Genomic DNA, 22734 nt, shown 5'->3' on the forward strand with positions numbered 1-22734 from the left:
AGAAAGAGAAAGAAAGAAAGAAAGAAAGAAAGAAAGAAAGAAAGAAAGAGAGAGAGAGAGAGAGAGAAAGAAAGAAAGAAAGAAAGAGAAGAAAGAAAGAAAGAAAGAAAGAAAGAAAGAAAGAAAGAAAGAAAGAAAGAAAGAAAGAAAGAAAGAAAGAGAAAGAAAGCAAGCAAGCAAGCAAGCAGACACACCAGGCTGAATTCAGGAAAAGAATTTTTCATAGTTAAGGCTGTTCATCAAGAAGACAGACTGTATGCAGTAGTGAGCCATGGCGCTGAAGATGTTCAGGTGCAGTCTGAACGTCCACCCAGCAGAGGTGCAGCATGGGGCTTTCTCACATCTGACACAGAGTTGTAATAGAGTGCCTTTTCAACTCCTTGACTTCTCTTAGCTCAATACTCCTGGTTGGGATCTCCCATAAAACCCTATTTTACAGACCTAAGATAGAGGGAGAGGAGTAGTCCAAGATACCTCTCTCAACAGTTACTCTACGCTACTTCTCAGGTTAAACTCCTTGGGCTACAGGGTTGGTGGACAAACATGTACCAGTGCAGATGTACCCAGCAGATGCCCGGTCCTCTCAGCTCCTAGGGACTGGGGGCACTGCAGGGCTCTAACTGGCTGACCCTCGGCCAGAATGCCCAGACCTCGCAGCGCGGTTCCCTCACTACCACATCTCCCCACCATCTCAACCATTCACACTGGCTTATGGGACAGTGCGTGCTTCTGGCTGAGTGTGTGTGTGAGGGACAGCCCCAGAGGCATAATCAGCAAAATGTCACCTCAAAGTCAGATTTCTCCCTAAGATCATGTAAGTGCATATGAGGGCAAAAGCTAACATGGACATTTAATGCTTTGTTCCAGAGGGGTTTTTCTCCTAATATTAATAAAACTCTTTTTTTTTCTGCTTGTTTGTCAAATTCTGAATTGTCAGACTTGACTAAACCCCACTGAGATTTTTGGCCCATTTGTGAAGCTGGTTTCATTTCTTTCTCTCTCTCTTTACAACATGGCCAAAGGCGAGAGTGACGAGTTTTATTCACCCGGTGATATGTTTGCGGAGGGTTTGAATTGCCTTTATTACCTCCTTTAATGAATTATTCTTTTGTATCAAAAATATTTCACTCCTTGGCAGATTTTGGCCACAGAGCACGAGAGTTCTTTATTGCCTAAAGGAGTCTGCAGCCTATTCAATATCTGATGTTTAAAAGAAAATTGAGAGTTAAGTACGAGGCATTAAAGGACAGTATCACCTGCTAAAAAGATGCCACAACAGTTCCCAGGGGCCCTGTGGTCTGCACAAGCTTAAAAACGTTTGTCTTTTATCTATTTTAAGAGTATTAGATGATAATGAGTTATCCCAGTGACCTTCATCCACGACTTTTTTTCTGGGGGGAGAAAGATAATGAAAAAAAAAATCTTTAATTATCTGGGAGAAAAATCCCTTATCAAATCCCAATGATCTTCTTCATGATTTCCTGTGAATCCCCAACAAACTGTCATGTTTACTAACATTTAAAACAGCTAAACCTCCTTCCCCGGCGACCCTACACCTGTCAATCTTTCTCCGAGAAAGGCTTGGGAAGTTGTGCAAAAGTCAATACGTATCTGAAATGCGACAGGAGATTCATCAAACTGAGACAGAGCAAATGCGGAGAAGAGCAAAGAATGAAATGAGGCTCGCCGGGATGGGCAACTTCAAAGAGTTCTAGAAGATCCGAGAGGAAAGCGCTGCTTTTCCGGGCCAGGGCAAACAGAGTGGAGGTGATGTGGGCTTTTGAATACTGCTCTGGGTGGGCTCAGAGTTGAGAGGTGAGAGAGGGCTTCAAGTCCCCCTCCTTGGAACAGACCAGCTCTGCTATAGTGTGGCTTTCTCCTAAAATTTTCCTCTAGAGGAAAAAAAAAAATTCCTGTTGCTTCATTTTTTAAAAGTGTCTAAGTAGATTAGTGTCTTTTATTTCATTTATTTATTTATTTATTTAAAGACGGAGTCTTGCTCTATTGCCCAGGCTGGAGTGCAGTGGCATGATCTCGGCTCACTGCAACCTCTGCCTCCCAGGTTCAAGCGATTCTCCTGCCTAATTCTCCCAAGTAGCTGGGACTACAGGCACCCGCTACCACACCAGGCTAATTGTTTTGTATTTTTAGTGGAGACGGGATTCACCATGTTGGCCAGGCTGGACTCCAACTCCTGACTTCAAGCGATCTACTTGCCTCAGCCTCCCAAAGTGCTGGAATTACAGGCGTGAACCACGTCACCCCACCTAGTTAAGCGTCTTTTAAACTGGTTGAAGGATGGGAATGGAATGGACAGAGAGTTCTGAGAGTCTTTAAAACTTCAACCCCTCCTCTACCCAGCCCTGGATGTTGTGCCCCTGCTTCCTGGCTCCCACTTACCCCATCAGGCCCTCACTGCCAGCCTCATGCTCAAGATCTTTTTTGGCCAGTTTTCCTTTGGCAAATCCATGAACAACAGGAGATTCATCTTTGTCCTCACCTCCCATTCACCCTTCTATATTCCCGATTTCTACTCTCTCCAGGTCCTATCCTCCCAGGGCCTGACTTGTAGCTAATTCTCAGTGTGAAATGGGATCTAGTGATAGCTTCATTTTCACCCTAAATATTTCTTAACTGAGGTCCACGTGTTTATCTCTAGTGCAGATCCCACTGTTGCAGATTTTTACACTAAAAGCTGGAAGGGAATATGCCAAGGTAACAAGAACACTTAATGAGACTGGGGAGCAACTGATGATTCTATCTGCTTATTTCGACTTCTCTGTAGTTTTATTCCTTATGCATTCTACAACAAACTTTGACGATCAGGAGGGGAAAAAAATAAGTAGCCTTTTGGTGTTACAAACTAGCAACCCACAGACTATCAGCCGCACAGTGTTGTCAAGGCGAATGAACAGGACGAGCAATCCACAGGCTGACATAGTAATCAATTCATCTTTTTGTCTAACCCCAGCTCCTTCAGAAGTGAATTACCCGCCTAGCTCCTGAAGGCACTGGAGATCCCGACCATCTTTATAAAGATGTTTGTGGTCTAAACAGGAAAGCCTAGAAACTTTCAAGACTCAAAAACTTGAATTTCTCCTGGGCAATGTGGGACCCCGTGACAGACTGGAGGGGAGAAATGGTTGGCATCCTGGATAATGATACCTGCAAGCAGCCCACTGCTCCTCTTATTTGGCAGAACCAAAGGAAGTTGTTCTCACTGCTCTTTACTTCCCTTATTTGGGAACTGTACCATCCTTTTTGGGAGTAGTGGTGACCTTACGCAGAGGAAATGTGGGAGCGTGCAGCAAAGTAATGTACTGGATGCTTTAACAGCCACAGCTCCAGAAATGAGACATACAGATGAGTGTAGACTTCTAACCTCATGTACCCTTCACTGCCTTGCTGGTCCGATCTGTGGGCAGACCCTTCAGCTTTCTGAAATCCTTGCCTATGGCAAGAAGCTCCACCACTTTCTAGCTATGCAACTTTGAGCATGTTACTTTACAGTTCTATCACTCAGTCTTGAGCTGAGAAATAAAACCAACAGTCATCTCTCCTTTGTGAGACTGTTGAGAAAACTAAATGAGATACACATACAAAGTAGATGGCTCGATGCCTGGCACCTAATAGGTACAGTATCTGTTGCCTGCGGTAACTATCATCATGCTGATCAGCATCATCTCTTTTGTTTTTATTCCAATGGCTCTATATTGTTACGGACAACTGTATTAGTCTGTTCTCATGCTGCTAATAAAGACATACCTGAAACTCCGTAATTTATAAAGGAAAGAGGTTCAATTGATTCACAGTTCCACTGTGAATTGTGAGGCTGGGGAGGCCTCACAATCAGGCAGAAGAGCAAGGGACATCTTACATGGCGGCAGGCAAGAAAGAGCTTGTGCAGGGAAATTCCCCTTTATAAAGCCATCAGCTCTCATGAGACTTAGTCACCATTGTGGGAACAGCGTGGGAAAGACCCACTGTCATGATTCTGCCTCTCACTGGGTCCCTCCCATGACATGTAGGAATTGAGAGAGCTGCCATTCAAGATGACATTTGGGTAGAGACATGGCCAAGCCACAGGAACAAGAACACAAGCTTCAGGGTGCCCTCGTTACTAATTTTACTTCTGGCCCTAGCGTTTACTAGCTGTGCAACCTTGGTTAAGTTACTCAACGTTACGGTTTGAACATGTCCCCTCCAAAATTCAGGTGTTGTCAATGTGACAGTATTAAGAGGTGGGGCCTTGAAGGCATGATTCGGCCAGGAAGGCTCCTCCCTTGTAAATGTGACTAAAGGCCTCGTAAAAGAGGCTTCACACAGTGTCCTGCTAGTTTGCCCTTCCACTTTCTGCTATGTGAGGATGCAGAAAGAAGGCCCCTGCCACATGCCAAAGCCTTGATCTGGGACTTCCCAGCCTCCAGAACTGTGGGAAAATAAATTTCCGTTCTTTATCAATTACCTAGTTTCAGGGATTTTGTTATAGAAACACAAAATAGACTAAGAAGGGCACTTTGCCTTTCTGAACTGGGTTTCCATCATCTGCAAATATTAAAGCAATATAAAAAAGATAAAAATAATTGAAGCATTCTTACAAGTCCTTTATAAGAATTGAAAACATAACTCAGCACCTGACATAAAGTATGTAATCAATAAACGATCGTTCCTCTCTCTACAAAGATGGTGTCCAAATTTCACATACCTTTCACCAGTGAGCATAGCCAAAGGAAAAGTTTCAAAATAAGTCACATTTATAACCATTTTCTTCAATCCCCATGGAATGTAGTTGACTTCTCACCCCAAAACGGCCACCAGTCCTACATTGCTGCCTCTTCTGAGATGCCCCATCATACAATGAAACACTCCCCTTTACACATGCTGAGGTTCACACCCCATTTTACCTTAGATGCCATTAAAGGTCATGTTCACAATATAAACCTTAAAATTTCCCCCTCTGACAAAATGTACATGTATTGAGTCTCAGTACCCTAAAGCCTTTTTAGAAGATTAGTTAATTCTGTGCGATCCACATGACTGATAACAGTTTAATATGCCACCTTTACATTTGTTAAGGCACATGTGAGTCAGAGGACTCGAGGCCTCCATCATTTCTGAGAACAGAAATTACCCCAGCCATACAGCGTACTGTGACGTATTCGACCCAAAAAATTTTGCCCAAAAAGATTAAATAGGTCTACTGTTTCAGAGCCTTCCTGAAAACCCATCCATCTGAACTACTGACAATTCAACTAGTCTTTTTCTGGGTAGAAACCCCCTTCGCAGAATAGAAGACCACACAACTGGGGGTACTGAACTCTTACTCTGCAAAGTTTCCTTCCAAATTCCTTCCTCCCTGTGTCCACCAACCTTGAGCAATTATATCACAAAACTTTCCTGATCCCAATCAGGATTCCATAATGAAAGCCCCACTTCAAACCACGGTTCCCAAACCCTGTAATGTCCCACCCGAGAGTTCCCATTTCTGAGACATTAGTAAGACTAACGTTAGTGGTGTCCCTAACCACCGTTTGTGATACCCTTGACTTTGCAACAGATTATCTTAGGGGTCTTTTCAGGGAGTCTATTTGGAAGGTATTTCTGGATAAAGCAGTCTCTACCAAGTCTTCTAAATCATATTGCATGAAATCAAACTGTCCAGTTTGCCATCAGAACACATTACAACATGAGTATTTAGGTACTAAATATTGTCTATGTGCATTGCCCTAGGCTCATCATCTCACATGGATCATCTCATTGGTCTTACGGAAATGCTTAAAGGTAAGTATGACTTTCTTTTACAAATGAAGACACAGGCTGAGAGAAGTTAAACACCCTATTTAAGTCCGCAGAGCTGAACAATTGTCATATCTAGGATTCACGTGAAATCCCCTCATCCGACTCCAAAGTTAATATCCCATGGTAGCCCCAAAGCCCCTTTTTAGTTTTATTTTCATTTTTAATTGATAAACAATGATTGTATATATCTATGGAGGTAGATGTGATGTTTCCAGGCCTGTTCATTCCCTTAGGGAATGAACAAATCAGGCTAATAAGCATATTCATCATCTCACAAGCCTATTATATAGTTCACATTCTCTGCACCTATGTAAAGACATTGAGCTCCTACCACTAACCCAGCTTCTTGAGGAAGATTTCTGAAAGGCTAACGGAGATACAGCCCGCTGTGCTTGAAGGGAGTGGCTTTTAGCCAAGCCCCCTCCTTCAAATTCTCTGCCCCCTCTCAGGCCCTTAAATTGTGGTAAGAGTTGATTTTTCATAGGAAACTTGAGGGGGTTTAAGGGCGCAAATAAATGCCTATGGCTCTTTGAGTCCCTGGAGATGTTTTGGGGACTTCCTGAGATCCAGCCGGTGACACAGTGAGGCCAGCCCAGCAGTCAGGCCCACGTGTGAGTGCAACGCCATGAGGAACAGCAGAGTCAGCTGCCCCCTCCTCCTGCCCCGCAGCTGCCGGAGGGGCTGGTGCAAACAGAATAGCCAGATATGTATAAAAGCATAAGGAAGCCTAGTGCCATCCCTAATGGAAATGATACTTGATTCTCATTTGCTCAAATAAGAACGATGGTTTTGAATTAGCTTACAGGTACTTTTTTTCTCTTCGTAAAACAGGTACATTAAATTTTGGCTTCAAGCAAATCTTGTTTTCCCAATTGATTGCCTTTATAAAATTAAAGATGCTTTTCCTAAGCTTCAGGAACCGAGATAGGTAAGAGACACACTTTGGAGCATTGTTTTAAATCTAGATTAATCTACCTTTTTTTTAATCCTCAACTCCTTCTAATAACTTTCTACAGAACTAGTCTCAAACCACAGGAATTTTCCCACTCTCAGTGAAGCTTCAGAATACACACCTTTCTCTTTCTCACACGTCTCTGCTCTTCCCCCACCCCCAGCACACGCAATGTCTAATGAAGGGCATTAGGGTTCAGTGCTACACCTATTAAGAGAATGGGACAAGCCTGTAATCCCAGCATTTTGGGAGGCCAAGGCAGAAGCGCTGAGCCAGGAGTTCGAGACCAGCCTGGGCAACAGAGTGAGACCCCCTTTTCTACAAAAAATAAAAAATAAAAAATAAATTTAAAAAATAAAAATAGAAGGGGCCACAAGACTTGAAGCTCTTCTGAGTCAATACTTCATATCCTCTATGAGGACTCCATCTCACACCATACTTCATCAATACTAAGGCACTGATATTTTTAGCATTTCCAAAATTAAGGTGCTTCTTACCAAGGGTGATGTTTTCATTGTAACTGACAGCATTTTCTCACTTGGTGTCACATTAAAAAATGGTATACACCTCACAGTTGACGACAGACTTGGATTTGAGAAAATATGATTGATTCTTCAATATTGCTAGTTTGAAAATTCTCCAACATGGTAGACTCTTGGGAGGTTTGCTTCTTATATGCAAATAAACATACAGGCCTTTGTCCTGAAAGCCAGATCCTCCTTATGGCTAGTCAGAGAGTAAATTATAAACTAAAACCATGCCCACACCCAAGGTACCACCCTTAATCCATTCAGCAAACATTTATTTAGCAACTACGATATGCCAGCTGTGCCAGGCACTGTTATTGACAACAGTGATACAGCAGAAATGAAATAGGCAAAGTCTCGCCTCTTAGGGGCTTGCAGTTCCTTAGGAGTGGCGTGGGCAAGCAGGTATCAAAGTAAACAAGGCGATTTTACATAGTGACAGTGTTGTACTGGCCCGAGCATAGAAAGTCAACACCAAGAGAAAAGTATGCCAAATTGCAGGGTCTTTATTGCCGGCGGCCACGGAGGACTCACGCCTCTCCAACCCGTGGCCCCAAAAGGAGGGTGTCAAGACATTTTATACCTGTAAAACCACTTCGGGGTGAGGGTGAGGGGCTTCAGACGTTCTGAGGGCTAGTGGATTCTGTAAATCACCTCCTGGGTGAAGATGAGGGTGAGGGGCTCCAGACATTCTGAGACCCAGGGGACTTTGGACATTCTGATTGTTACTTAAGTGGTTCACAAGAGTCAAGATTAGCATTTGTTTACACGTTGTCTGGGTAGGGTGGAAATTATAGACCTTAATTACATATTACAAGTCGCAGGGGCCAAGATGGCATGGGTTTGGACTGCTTGCCTGTCACATTTGGGTTACAGAGAGCAGTTTCAACAGAAAGCCGAGTTATGGCTGAGGTCTGCAGTTTTATGGGGCTTTTACCATGTCACAACAGTGACACAGAGGAAACAAAACAGTGGCACTGGAGTCACAAGGTAGGGTGGCTACTTTAGGTTGGATGATCGGGGAAGACCCTTGAGGAGGCGGCATTGGAGCTCAGACATGAGCGACTGGAAGGAACCAGACTGCAGAGATCTGGGAATAGGAAATTCATCAGACCTTAAGGGCACACAGCAAAAGGATAAAGCAGAAACGTGGTGAGTGCGAATAGCAAAAAGTCCAGGAGCTAAAGCCAGGTGAAGAAAACGAGGGGACAGCAGCAGCAGATGGTGGAGGAAGGTGAGCAGGGATCGGGATGTGTGATCCCCACCACTCAGAGACTCATCCCAACAGGTTGTGCAAAAGCGGGGGCATCTGTCCGGCTGAGACTTTCTCACCCATCTTTCTGTTGTTTTTGGCATCTCTGCAAGAAGGCCCCTCAGAATAGTTAACTTAGAAATAGGCCTAGAAATTTGTATAGGAGTTTCCTATCCATCCAAAGTTTTGAGTCTAGACCGTGGGTGCGGAAGGAAGTACTTGATATACCCCCACAAGCCATTATCCCTTCCAGATTTAGAAAACCTTCCACCTGGCTTGACTTTACTGTGTCCACTGTTAATCATCAGAGGATGACACTTAAAGAAGAAAGCCAGGATTTACACCAAGAAGAAGAAAATCAGAGACCCTCCCTCACCTTCCTTTCTCCCCCAGTTGCTACGTAAGGCACCTGTCCGTCGGTGGTGCTGCCCGCTTCTGGCCAGAAGACAGCAGGAAAGCAAATCTGCCGCGTGTTCCAAGCAACACACGTGAATTGGTTCACACTGCATTATGCCTTTAGGCCCTGAAGGTACACGGAAGAGGCAAACAGCAAATGCTTCTGCACCCCTGAGCCGGCTGCCCTTCAGCCTTAGGACAGCCAACAGTGTGTCACTATTGGTATAGGAGTTACTAAGAAATTATTTTAGGAAGATAGAGAGGTAAGGGGATCCTTGGGAATTTTTTGTTTCTTTTAAAGCAGCTCCAGAAACGTTTCTTGTCTAGCAGGAAAGCCCAGGCTCTGGCCAGCTTTCCTATGCAAATGAAGGTCATTGGAAACTGGGTCCACCCAAACACATCCCACCGTCTTCCTGCCCTTGCCCCAGCATATGCCTGGCAACATGGCGGCCCCCACATATCCCCATGTGCGTAGAACATCAAGGCCCCTGTATTTGCATATTAAAAGGCTGGGGTGGGAGGGCCAGTTTTTCATGGGCTATGTGAATGACATGCCTGGTCAAACCAATCCCCTGAGCCCTCTGCAAATCAGACACCTCCTCCTCCAGCCTCCTCATATAACTGGCTGATTTCTGCCGCACTGAGGGTTTCCTCTCTGGGCTTTGGAGCCCCTCTCCCTCTGTCTCTGTAGGAGGAAGCTTCTTCCTTCTTTCTTGCCTATTAAACTCTCCATTCCGTAAAACCATTCCCATGTGTCTGCGTGGCTTTATTAAATTTGGCCCGAGACTAAGGACCCTGGTGTTCCTTCAGTCATCAGAGCCTATGATCTCCCAGAACCTTGAGCTGTGTGCACTCGCCTTTTAACTCAGTGCCTGTCACTCTTGATACGTCCATCCTCTCCTACCACCTGGGCTGCACCAGCAATCAATACCCTCATATGTGACCCCAATTCTCTCTTCCTCTGTGCAATGCATTTTATTGAAGCACAACTTGGATGCTTCATCCCCTACTGAAAAAAAAAAAAAAGTAATAGTTCTAGGAACATCTGGAAGCCTTGGGGTGCCAAGAGACATGCGGTACTCTCTGTGCCTCATGGTCTGTGGGCAGTGGATACCATGCTGTGTGCCCCTCGGACTCGTGGAAGGGTCCAAGGAAAAGGCTGAGCAGGGTCTCTAACTTCCACTGTCCCCAGAGCAGCTTCACGTCATCGGTTCATATACAGTGGCTCTGAAAGGGTTTTAATTCAAACATAAAAATAAAATTTCATTTCTTTCACAAAAAAGTCTGAAACTCTGCAGTAGTGAAAGGAAGGGATGGTTGTTAGTCCCAATATGCCAAGTGCATATTACGCAATCCCGGGCAAATCAGCCAATCAGTGTCCTCTCCATTGAATACTATTTTTCTCAACCTCACACTATATTGACATCTCGGGCTGATATTACTCATTGCGTGGGGCCATCCTGTGCATTTGTAGGATGTTCAGCAGCAACCTGGCCTTTACTAAGTTGATGCCAGCAGCACGCCCTCCCTCCCACAGATGTGACAACGAAAAACGTCTCCCGACCTTGCTGATCGCTCCCTCTGGGGCAAAACTACCCATGTTGAGAACTACTGTTATAGAATAATTGAATATTTACCTGTCTGACAGGACCATGGTGAAGGTTAAATGAGATCGTATATGAAAAGGTGCTTTGTAAACTGCTATTATTAGAAGGTGCTAGGAAACACCTTAGGTACATCTCGGCATAAAAAATTATTGTACAGCCAATCTTGAAAGTGATGAGGAAGCCTTTCGGAGTCATGAAATGTTTATCTTTTTGTCTATCTCCTTAAATCTCTGTGATAATTTATCTTTGTCAATCCATAGCCAGTCATCAATTATGCCAGGATGATACAATTTCTAAAATCTAAGAGATTTAGAACTCAGCAACCTTGGATGTTAACCTTTAATTTCCTGGAGTGAACACAAAATAAGTACATGTGGATTGACTGTGCAGGGCTGAATCTGCATGTATTCACTTGGTCATTGATTCCTTTGTTCATTTAGATAACTTACTCTGAGTGTCTGCTGTATAAAACACATTACAGTCAATGGCTTAAGAAATAAGCATGAATGGGAACGAGTCCCCAAATCCAAGCCTCACATAGTCTAAAGTACGGGGTCAGCAGATTGCCCACAGTCCATTTTCATAAAGTTTTATTGGAACAGAGCCACAACCATTTCTTGATGTGTTGTCTGTTACTGTTTTTGTCCTATGAGGGAAGAGCTGAGTAGCTGTGATAGAACCATGTGATCCACAAGCCCTAAAATATTTACTATCATCTGGCGCTTTTACAGAAAAAGCTTCTTGAAAAAGAGACAGACTCTAAAAACAACGAGATATCACTCAACCCCCAGGGAAGAGCTTGAGAGACAAACTTACATTTCACCAGGCTTGATGCTGTTGCATCACCAATTCCTGAAACCTCCAGGACTTTTGAAATGGTGATGATGGTAAAATAAGAGTTCATCTTTACTGAGATGTACTAAGGTCCAGCACTGTACTCCCACTCTCTGAAACATCACCTTGTTTAAATCTCACCGATCGCCTTTGGAGCGTATGGTTTTCCCAGCCTTACAGATGAGGGAAGTACAGCGCAGAGTCATTAAGAAACATGCCACAGCGGGAGGCTGAGGCAGGAGAATTGCTTGAACCTGGGAGGCGGAGGTTGTGGAGATCGCGCCATTGCACTCCAGCCTGGGTAACGAGTGAAACTCCATCTTTAAAAAAAAAAAAAGCCACAGTGGTCACAGTTTGACTTCACATGGTCTCTCCAGAGCCCGCCCCATGACCACCGAGCAAGTGCTATTCTCTACTGTGACTTACTCTTTCAGAGTAAGGGCTCTGAGCTTACAGCAAACATATACCACCTGCACACATGTTCCCACGCTGCCACTATTGGCAAAGAAACAACATGGCCCAAACCAGCAAGCAAATAATCAGGCCAGAGGAATCGCCCTTGAGACAGAACTAAGTCTTAACAGGATCTCCTGATAAAAGACAGCATCCTGCTTCAGTGTAAGAACACAGATCGGTGGCGATCGCATGCAGCCAGTATTTTATGTGGCCAAGAGTTTTGTATCAAGCAGGAAAAACTCACTACCCCCACCCACAGCTGTGTTGGACCCAGAATGGGTGCCTGGGAACACCCTGGTCACCTTGGGAAGGTGGATATTGCCACTATAATTCCAGCTGGAGGCTGACCCTCCTCACTGAGTCAGGTTCTGTTCATTTGTTTAACTAGTTCTGTTAGTCCCAAGAGACTCAGAATTTACCCGGTTAGGGCTGGAGGATGAGAACAGCATTTTGGATCTTTCTCCAGGTCAAAATGTACTTGTTCTCCCTTATTGCCGCTGCATAGTAAAATTTAACATGCTTTCCAACCTCCTTAGAAAAGTGTCAGCCCATTTTTTAAGTTGTAATCTCAGACAACAGACTGGGATCTGGAAGTGTCCCATGAGTATATTTATTTCAAAGGTTTTCAAACTTGATTTCTTCGGGACCCTCAGGAACTTCTTTGGGTGTTTCTCAATGTCTATCAAGAGCCAGGGAAAAGGGAGGGGCAAGGGAACGGTCATGCTGTCATTAAGTGGGGTTCCCCTTTGCCCCTCATTGTTTGCTTTATGCGTGCAATCTCCCTCATAAGATTTTATGTTTAAAAAAAAAAAAAATGTTCTGCTACTAAAGAATTCCCAATCTCCTCACCTGGGCTAACCCTCCCATTTTCAAAAAATCAAACTGAAGTGCAATGGCCAAAAACTAGTTTAAGGTCACAGAGCCAATCAACGGCTGCTCTGAACCCAGAACCCAGTTTTCTGACTCCATGTGGAAGGTGGGAACAATCTTTGAAACAGGAAGCTTTTCTCCATTGGAAATGGTCACCACCGAGTTCAAATTGTAGCTCTCCATTTACCACGTGTGGGATCTTGGGCACGTCACCAACCTCTCCTGATTACAACTTCCTTGCATGTAAGATGGGGGTCATTATATCACAGGCTCTAGTGAGAATGAGATGCCATGTGTCAAGTGCCTCGCAAGTGCCGTGCTCCCTGATAGCTAAGAGCCATCATCCATCACGGGTACTCCAATAAACAGTCATCCTCTCCCCACTCCCGACCCTCCTTCCCACTTCGTTAAGGGCTGGCAGGAAAAGGTTCCCAAAACAGACTATGACATGGGATGAGGACTACACGCAGGGCCAGGAGGCAGAATGGCACTGTCCTTAAGTGGTGTCTGCCTGACCAGGTGGGGAAGATAACAGGCTGTCAGAGATCAATAGGGAAATGGGGAGACCTAGCTACAAATGTTCTAGGATGCACCAGAGGCAGCTCTGGAAAAGCAGCTCCGGGTGCTCCTGCCCTCCGAGAGTCCCGCTCCATCGTGCTAACCTCACTGAAAATGCACCAAATTCCATCGGCTGTTCTCACCCCGGGCTCTGCTCACCCTGCCTCCTCCCAACTCCCTTCAATAATGGCTAAGCAAATGCCTCTGAGACCATCTTCAGCTAATTCCCTTCAAGACATGCAAGCTGCTAACGCTGGGAAGCACAGATAGTGTGGAATAGCAAATATGGCCAAAATTAGATTAAAATAACCTCCTGATAAACAAATTACTCACCGAAAATAAATATTGGACTAGCACGGCCGAGATAACTGAAAGAACAGCACCACCACGTGGCCTGAAGAGGAACGACACGCGCTGCTGTCCGGCTCAGCCCCAAAGCCCACCCAACCTGCTGGCTGACAGTCCCAAAGAGGCAGGGGCGGGACGGGGGCGACCAGGACAGGGAGCACCCCTTTAGCTTAAACTGCTTAAGCTCTTTTATGGACTTACGCAAAAGAAGTAACATGTTGGCAAAGAGGACTGGATTTGGAGCCAAGGGAAAAAAGCCATGTGCCAAGCTGAACACCACATGGCATACGGGGAGTCTGTAACCCTTCCGGCTCCCTTCCTCTCTCACCCCACCATTCATCAGTCAGCCTGATGCCCAGCCTCAGGGCGGCAGAGACCCTGGCCCTTTACATATCCATGATGGTGTCCTGGGCTCCTCTCGCTGGATCCCACGCAGAAGCTTACAAGGCGTGGACTGCGTTCTTTTCTAACCTGAATGACAGATACCCCCTCCCACCATAATCCTTCTAAGACTTGACAGTATTTATTTAGCTTTATTTCTGATTCTGGTCATATCTTCTTTGGGCTAATTAAACCTACCCTCATTAATCTCCACGGTTCAGCATAGGGCTCAGGTCCCAGGGTTCTGGAGACTGGCAGGCAAGCCCCGCAGCCCACTAACGACACAAGTTACTTCAGTTTTCCAAACTTCAGTTCCTATGCTTGTAAAATGGGGATTATGAGACCTCCCTGATAGGCGAACTGTACATAGAGAGCCTGACATACTAAGAACTCTCGATAAATGGTAGATATTTGGGTTGTCACTTCAAACCAACAGCGTGATGGATGTATCTTACTACACTGCATTCATACACCCTCAATCACAGCCGTCCGTCCCGCTGTGACAAATGCAAAAATCTATCAATATTATTTGAAGCAAATTTTTGGCTCATCACAGAAATATACTGCGTGCTTCTCCAGAAGTTATGGTGGAAGAAGAGACATCAGCTCTGTAATCACACCATAATTTGATTCCTTCTAGGGACGGAAATTAGGTTGGACACTTCACCAAGGCATAGTGAAAGCAAATGTGTGAGGCTTAAGTCAGGAACCCGGAACTCTTTCTTGGTCAACATTTACGTATTAGCAGCTCCTCTGGGTGTAGCCCAGTATGAGGTAGGATCCCAGTTCCTTTGGAGCTATAGCCAGTAGGAAAAACGTGCATACACACATAACATGCAAAAAATATGTGATTCATCGATTGCAGTAAGTCTCAGAGATCTAGGTGGATCATGCCCTCTCTCTGGTTCTAATAAGGGGGATGGGGGAGGTAAGATCAATAGTTTTCTGGGTTTGCAGGAACCCTGTCTTTTGTGAATGTGTCTCAGAGGCCACCTTGAGGGGAACTGATGGGAGCCAGGCAGATGTGGCTCTGAGCTCTCTACTCAAAAACTGTATGTGTCAATTACCTCAATTCAGCCATGCCACAATGTCTACATATTTCAAAGAATCATGTTGCACACCAAAATAGATACATTTTAATTTTTCAATTTAAAAATCAATAAATAAGAATGAATTTTTAAAATCAAAAATTTGAATACCACCGGACGAGGTAGCCTTGAAGGTGTTTTCCAGTTCTCATAGTCTGACTCCACAACCCTCAACCAGAAAGTAAAGGAAGGAACACACTCTGTGGGCAGAACCTTGGGGGCATCATTCTTGTCAGGGCAGAGAAAAGCTTGCAGCCAGGAGGGCAGATGACAGGCAGCGTGGAAACACAGAATTTACCGCAAGTGCAGTGAAGGCTGCATTGACCCACTAGTACTTGTGCATAGTCATGAGATCAAAAGATTAACAACACCCCCTGTCCTAAAATATATATGGCCATTCTGAGGACTCCCTGAAGCTCCCGGAATTCTTTTAAAGACCTGATTTGGGTGCATAACAAAGATGGCCCTTTTGTGACATTTTGTAGTGAGTAGCCATTTGGCCATCACATTCTCCCCTCTCTGCATCGCTGATTGCCAGGTCACAGCAGACACCCCCTGAGACCATGAGGCTGTCTCTTCATGATCCGGCTCTCAGCACTTAGAATGCCCCCCCTTTCTAGCCTCCTGGAGCAACAGGCTGATGGGCTGTCCCTGTGAGCCAGCCAGACAGAGCATTATCTAGGAAGATCTGTGAGAAGCCTCGACTTCCTGCCAAACTTCCCATTAGCTCTCTTAACATCGCTCCCTTCCCCCTTTTCTTTTCTGCCTCTCTTCCTTTGCTAACTTGCTTTCCTGTTCCCATGCCCCAACTTCTTCAAACTTCCAGACTCCTCTAAATGCTAATTCTTAAATTGGAGAGTGGTCTGACAGAGACTCATTCCCTTACTAAGTTTTAGGGCCTGAACCAGAAAGTGTTTTCTCATTGCAAGAATACGACCTTTAAATCTGGACAGCAAGGTTCATACTAAGACATTATTTGAAGATTCATTTCTGGAGCCAGCACAAATCGGCATAATCCTATTGCTGCATGCTTACTCAAGTGCTGCTACCAGGGTCACAACTTTTCAAAAATGCATTCATGCCTAATGCTGATGGAAGGTAATTGAGGAAACAAAAAGAAAGAGGAAGAGGTGGACAGGAAAATGAGAAATAGAGAAAAGGATGAGGAAAAGACAGATGAAGGTAGAGGAAGAGATGAGATAAAGGCAGAGTGAAGTCGGACAGCAATGGTTGGTATGATATGGTTTGATATCAGACAGGATGATATGGTTTGGGTGTCCCCACCCAAATCTCGTCTTGAATTGCAGGGACCCGGTGGGAACCAATGGAATCATGGGGGCAGTTACCTTCATGCTGTTCTCATGATAGTGACTGAGTTCTTCATGAGATGTGATGGTTTTCTAAGGGGCTTTTTCCACTTTTGCTCGACACTTCTGGCTACTGCCATGTGAAGAAGGACATGTCTGCTTCCCCTTCTGCCATGATTATAAGTTTCCTGAGGCCTCCTCAGCCCTGCAAAACTGAGTCAATTAAATCTCTTTCCTTCGTAAATTACCCAGCCTTGGGTATTTTTTCATAGCAGCATGAGAACAGACTAAGACAGAGGGGAAAACAAAGGACATGTTGTTTTGATTTATTATATTTAAAAAATTGCCTGCAATAATAAGTAACACTATTTCCTAACCAAAGCTTTATCACATTTCAGGAATAAAAAGCTAAATGTGTTTGGAGAGGATAAAACACTAAAAGATAAAGCTTTCAATACAGGACAAGTTAGGGTGGGATTTGTACATGTATTAGTGGAGAAGAGGGGAACGGACACAAGTAAAGGCATGCGATTTGGATTAGACCATTCCAGCCTACAAAGACACAGAAAGGAACCTTGAGTGAGCAATGATTTTTCATTTGTAGGATCCCAAATTGCTGATATAACTGGAGAAAAGGCCTGGGACTTCCAGGTTTATTTTGCCTGCTTTGCTCAGAAAGAGAAAGAGATGGGAAACGTGTCTTGGTTCATTTCCCTTTTCCCATCATCCTCATATTCTACACTGGCTTTTAATGCAGTAGCTACTTGATAAAAGAGAAACCTGAATAATGAGATCTTCCAAATGCAACGCAGGTGATCTTTCCCTTGCTTTCTGGGTTACTGTGGGTGGACTCCAAGTCTCCCTGATCCCTCAGTTCTGCTTTCCCTGGGGATGGCCTCTGCCTGTCACTGCTTAATAACGCATCAGTGACCTCAGATTTCCAACCCGCCCTAGTGTTTGTTGTCACAGGAGCACTGACTGCCCTCCTTCAAGTACAGTAGTGGATCTTTACTTCCAGCTTTACTTAGATCAGGGAATTCTCTCCCTTTTGTAATGGCCAACCTTTATACTCACCAACAAGCAAAGATCGAGGTCAGAATAATCACCAGCTAAAAGGAGTGTGCATTTAGGAGCTAAAGGTTTACATACACGTTCCCAGGTATCAGTGCCAGATGGTAAAGTCGTAAATTTTAGACAGAAACTGACTTCCTGCATTTAAGTTCAGCTGATGGAAACTCACTCTAGGATCCAAGTCGAAAGACATTCCAGATCAGGTCTTAACTATGCATGACATATAGGCAAATGTAAAGCAAATAGAAAATTCCACAACACGTGTATGCCCTGCAGCCACCCCTGCCTCATCAGAATGGTGGTACCATCTATAACCAGACCCTCCATGCCATGCAATGCTTTCAATAGGCTGGTAAAACAAAGATGGTGACTGCCTGGCATGCTGTTTTACTTCTCCCCAAATCCATGACAGACTTTTCTATTTAAATGTAGTCCTCTATCCTGCTGAGCTTAAACATGATCCCAGAATTCTTCTACCCACACACTGGACTTTCTACTAAATAATAGATTATGGAATCTATTTGCCCTCCTCATTCTAAGACACTTGAGATCCTCTAGCATCTGTTTCCCTCCCAAGTACTGCGCAAATGCTCACAATGACATTCTACCTCCAGTGTTCTTACTTCTTAGGACCCCATATGAAGGATGCTGACACTGAGGAATTTAACATCAATTGTGCAAGGATATTTCTTGGCACTATCAATAAAGGTATTTGAGGAGGGGTCTTTTGAAACTTTGAATGAGCTTCAGCTCATGTGTGTGCCCAAATACACATCCGTGATTCTCAACGGGGGGCAATTTTACTGCCCACCTCCCGGGTGGGCGGACATTCGGCGGAGTCTGAAGGTAATTTTGTTTGTTACAACTGAGGCATGACACTGGCATCTGGTGGGTAGATGCCAGGGATGTTGCTGTATATCCTGCAATGCACAGAACAGACTCTAATAAATAATTATCCTGTCCAAAATGCCAATGGCGCCAACACTGAGAAACCCTGGTACACGTTAAGCCCAGGTGTAGCGTTAGAAAGAATGTTGAAGAACCTCTCATCCAACTCTGTCACGCTATAAGTAACACAAGAGATGTACAGACAGCTCAGCAGAATTAGCAAATAGGCTATCCATCCTCCTGATGGGACACTAAAGCCCGTTTTAGATGTAGAGGACAGCAAGCTACTGCGGTTCTCCACCAGTCTATTAGAATAGGTAAACAGAGATGAGAACGACAAATCTTAAGATCATTGGTTCTATGCATGGATGTTAGATTCAGGTAGCAGCGGGCAGTATTGCCATTTTTACACATGGGAAAAATTACAAATCATGTATTCATTTAAAAATTTAGTATCCCAGGACTTAAATTTTAAAAAAAGAAAAATAAATAAAATTTAGTCAACAACTATTTATATCAGGCTCTTCATTGTGCTGAGGTAAGTAAGACAATGACCAGTACAGGTGAGGCTTTCCCTCAGAAGCTTGCAGTCTGCTGGATGGGACGGACAATAGGAATTTCATCACAACGTAATCAAGTCTGAGATAGGAGGGCCTATAAGAGCATTGACGAGGGGCATCCAAATTGCAGCCAGGGAAAGGATTTTCAGAGGGCAATATCTGAGCTAAGCTCTGAAGGGAAAGAAGAAGTTAGAAATTCTAAAAGTCGAGCCCCAGACCACACACTCAGCCTGCTAGGCGTGGCCGGTGTGTTAAAAACTTAGCTACATGGTCTAAGCCTGAATTAAGCCATATTTTCACTGGCTATCGGTTTTTCCTGGGCTGGGGCATTACATTTCTGATCAGTACAGTTAACAACTGACATAAGACTACTTCCAGATTTTTACACATCTAGGTAGGTACATTTTATATCAGGATGCTCAACTCTAAACTCAAGAGCTAAGGAAGGTGTGTGTGCAGAAAGTCAGCCAGCCTTACTCAGCTCTCTGGGCTCCCTTCCCATGAAACATCAAGTCCTCCAGGCCAAGGCTGGGCTGGGGCGATCTGAGAGGCAGCTTCTTTCCCAAGGCATGACATTCACAGGCTGGCCTCCCAGGCTCCTCTCAGCATCTTTTCCTCCTGCAATTCAACGCTCCTTCCCTTTGCTGCATCAAACAAAAGGCATTTGGGAGCAACTGAGGGAGCAGATAAATAATGAGAACCAAGATGCCAAACCTGAAGCAAGTTCAGTCTGAAGAATGGATGGTTCTCTCCCCAGAGCCCACAGGTAACACTTTTGCATCCCTTCCTATCTCCAGGGCTTCGTAACCTCCTCTTCACTCCCACGCCCTGCGCTTACCAGCTCCACTCTACCTGCAGGTCTTAAAGCTGTGGATAGACTTGTGTCTCATACCAAGTTTGAATAAACCAAATGAATTCAAGCTTCAATTTCTCTAAGCCTATAAAGGGAAGCAGCATGTGATTTGGCTCTTTCTTACAGTTGACAGAGATGTATGGATGCGGGGAGAATGTGTTTTTATTTTTATTTATTTATTTAAAAGTTTTTATTAAAGTTCACCTCTTACCCACAGGCCTCAGGCTCCCTATAGAGACACAAACATCACAATTCAATCAGCTGGTTTCCAAGGTGCCAAATTAAAATAGATGAAGAGGTAAGAAGGAAAAATTGAGCAATGTTAAGCTAAGACTTCTTCCCTCCCAAGTGCATTGTGCCTGCTATTATATTGCACACATGAAACTGGCTCCCAACATAATTAGGCCAGAGCTACCAGGCAAAAAAATCCTCAAATTATTCAGAACCCCAGAGCTAATCTTTTGCAGTCTCTCGAGTAACTGAGAAAAGAGTCAACTTTTAAACGTAAATTTGTTGTCATCATCAACATTGTCCAAGCAATTCCCAACATTCTACCTGCCCAAAAATTTAGACTCATGAGCTGAGGTGAGACCCAAATGCAGGAATACTTCTCTCCAGCCAGCCAAAATCTTTTCTTCCACTGCAACCTAGAGTTTATTCCAACAATCTTTAGGGACTGCTGGCTCTGTTAGACAGGGGTGGAGAGTCCACCAGGGCCACAGCAAACAATACCCCCTTTAGGGTCCATTCTCTTGGTGGCATCATGCATGGATAATATTCATTTTCTCTTTGTGGTCATGTACTTGGAAAAGCCACCACACTCTCTGTCTTACCCCAAAGATCCAGCACATGACTTTATTGCTTTCCAGATCATAAATGAGCCATGGGTGCTTGAGAAATAGTAGTTCACGGAAAAAGAAAAGAAAGAAAGAAAAAAAGAAAAAAGAAAGAGCCATGGTACAGAAGAGCATTTTTCATTGAACTCAGAGGGGAAAGAAAAAACCACCTTTCACAGCAAATTGACAGAAGAGCAGAAGATCAAGCACCGCATGTTGTCACTCATAGGCGGGTGTTGAACAATGAGAACACATGGACACAGGGAGGGGAGCACTACACACTGGGGTCAGTTGGGGGGAAATAGGGGAGGGACGGTCGGGGGTGGGGAGCTGGGGAGAGATAGCAAGGGGAGAGATGCCAGATGTAGGTGATGGGGAGGAAGGCAGCAAATCACACTGCCACGTGTGTACCTAGGCAATAATTTTGCATGTTCTTCACATGTACCCCAAAACCTAAAATGCAATAAAATAAATGGGAAAAAAAAAACCACACTTCAAAAGAGGTGCTTACTGGATTTCAGTAGTGCTGCCAAAACTTCGGTGGCTGCCCTGGAGAAAGAGAAAGGAAAGTAGCAGTCAACGTCCAATGGTCTTTTTATCATCCCTTGGACCCCACAGCCAGGATGCCCGTTGCCACCCCACAACAGACCCATGACTGACCCGGTAGCAGGTAATCTATTGATTGCCCCGCTGACCATTAAAGAGGCATAAATGCAGAAACGACACTGAGCGAAGTGTCCGTCTTGCAGATGCGTCTCTGAGGTCCCCTCTTTCTCTCCCTGCTTGCTTCCCACCTTCCACCAACTTCCTTGCACAGAGTGGCTCATTTTTCTATTATTCATACCAGGCAGAGCTCTTGTCGGTGTCTTGATTTGTTTCTGGAAACATGCGGGGACCCTAGAGAATGGTCCGGGAGGGAGTGGGGCTTGGGGGCTTAGAGAATACAGCCGCACAGTGCAAACTTCTTGAAACCCTCATACCCCTGGGGATGCAGTGGAAAATGCATTCACACATTGGAAAGTGAGGCTGTTTCCTTAGGGCGGAAAATAGTTATGTCGGGATTTTTCTTCCAAATTCATCGCTTTCCTCTCTGGAGGAATTTCACAGTCTTTGCAACAAAAGGACGCATCTGAGAATGAAAAATACTTTTTGACCCACAACTTAGTGATCTTTCGATCTGTTTCCTGCTTCTGAGGTCACACAAAAACCTACCTACAGGGCAGAGGAAAACTTCACTGGCATTGAGGGCAGTGTGGTATAATTCCAGGGAGGAGAGTTGTATTTGCTTTTTTAAAAAAATAGAAGATTCTATATGGCCCTAGTAACTTATCCTTGAGGCTTGCTAAGCAGTAATCTGTTTCCACCACCTCTCTCAGGATTGGAGGAACCGTCCAAAGAGGTTGGATCGCACTTCCCAGACTACACAGACATGTCAGCAGAGCTGGGACCCCAAACTGAAGAATCTTACTGCACACCTCTGCTTCTTCCCTCTCTGTTGTTCTCCAGGGTCTCTCTCTCACTGGCCCTACCCTGGCCTCTGCCTGGTCAATGAAAGTTCACTTTGCAATATACTAGCTAATACTGAACAACAGAGCTAGCAGTAAAAAGGAAAATAAATGAATAAACATAAAATACAATAGAAAATCTGTCCTTGTGACAGCGTTGCTCCCCATAGCCTACAAAGCAGCTCTGCAAGAGCAAAGGCCTGAAATTCACAGGCCCCTATGCAAACCTACAGCTGGGGTGACATCCTAGCTCTGGGAGACCAAAATGACCATAGGGCAGTGATAGAGGGCAAGGCTAGCTTTCATGGATGCACTGCCTCCTTTATCCTTCAGAGGGTTTTCCTCTTATCAACTTTCAGCTTCTTCGATCCCCCTGTTCCATAATCCCACAGAGTTTTGGCAACGGTGGATTTAAGAAGGAACACATGGAAGGCATTTCTGGAAATTCAAGGCAGTGTGAAAAGTCTAGGTGCCACGGTACATGCGGCAAAAAGAAAATTGGTGTTTTTGGAAGAGCAAAGCAGCCAGATTAATTTCCTGGAAATGAATTAGTAGAGAAGAAGGAAACCATGGAAATGGGCAAAGAGTGAGGATGTTCCAAGCAAGGCGCCCAACCCAATCCTAGCGCACAGGCCAGGTCTCCAAG

The 22734-nt window shown here is 44.6% G+C and overlaps 1 protein-coding gene across 1 annotated transcript in view; it reads right to left on the reverse strand.

Annotated features, from left to right (window-relative positions):
• LOC116539496 (cytosolic carboxypeptidase 4-like) overlaps nt 1-21929 on the reverse strand; it is a 435628-nt gene extending 413699 nt beyond the window's left edge. The window contains exon 1 of the mRNA XM_032262484.1: nt 21095-21929. Within this exon, the coding sequence (XP_032118375.1) occupies nt 21095-21425 (331 nt within the window). The 5' untranslated portion in view covers nt 21426-21929. The remainder of the gene's footprint in view (nt 1-21094) is intronic.
• Nucleotides 21930-22734: the final 805 nt, after the last annotated feature.

The sequence above is a fragment of the Sapajus apella genome, unplaced genomic scaffold (genome assembly GCF_009761245.1).
Source record: "Sapajus apella isolate SASKATOON/1434 unplaced genomic scaffold, GSC_monkey_1.0 scaffold129, whole genome shotgun sequence".
In the NCBI taxonomy this organism is placed as follows: Eukaryota; Metazoa; Chordata; class Mammalia; order Primates; family Cebidae; genus Sapajus; species Sapajus apella.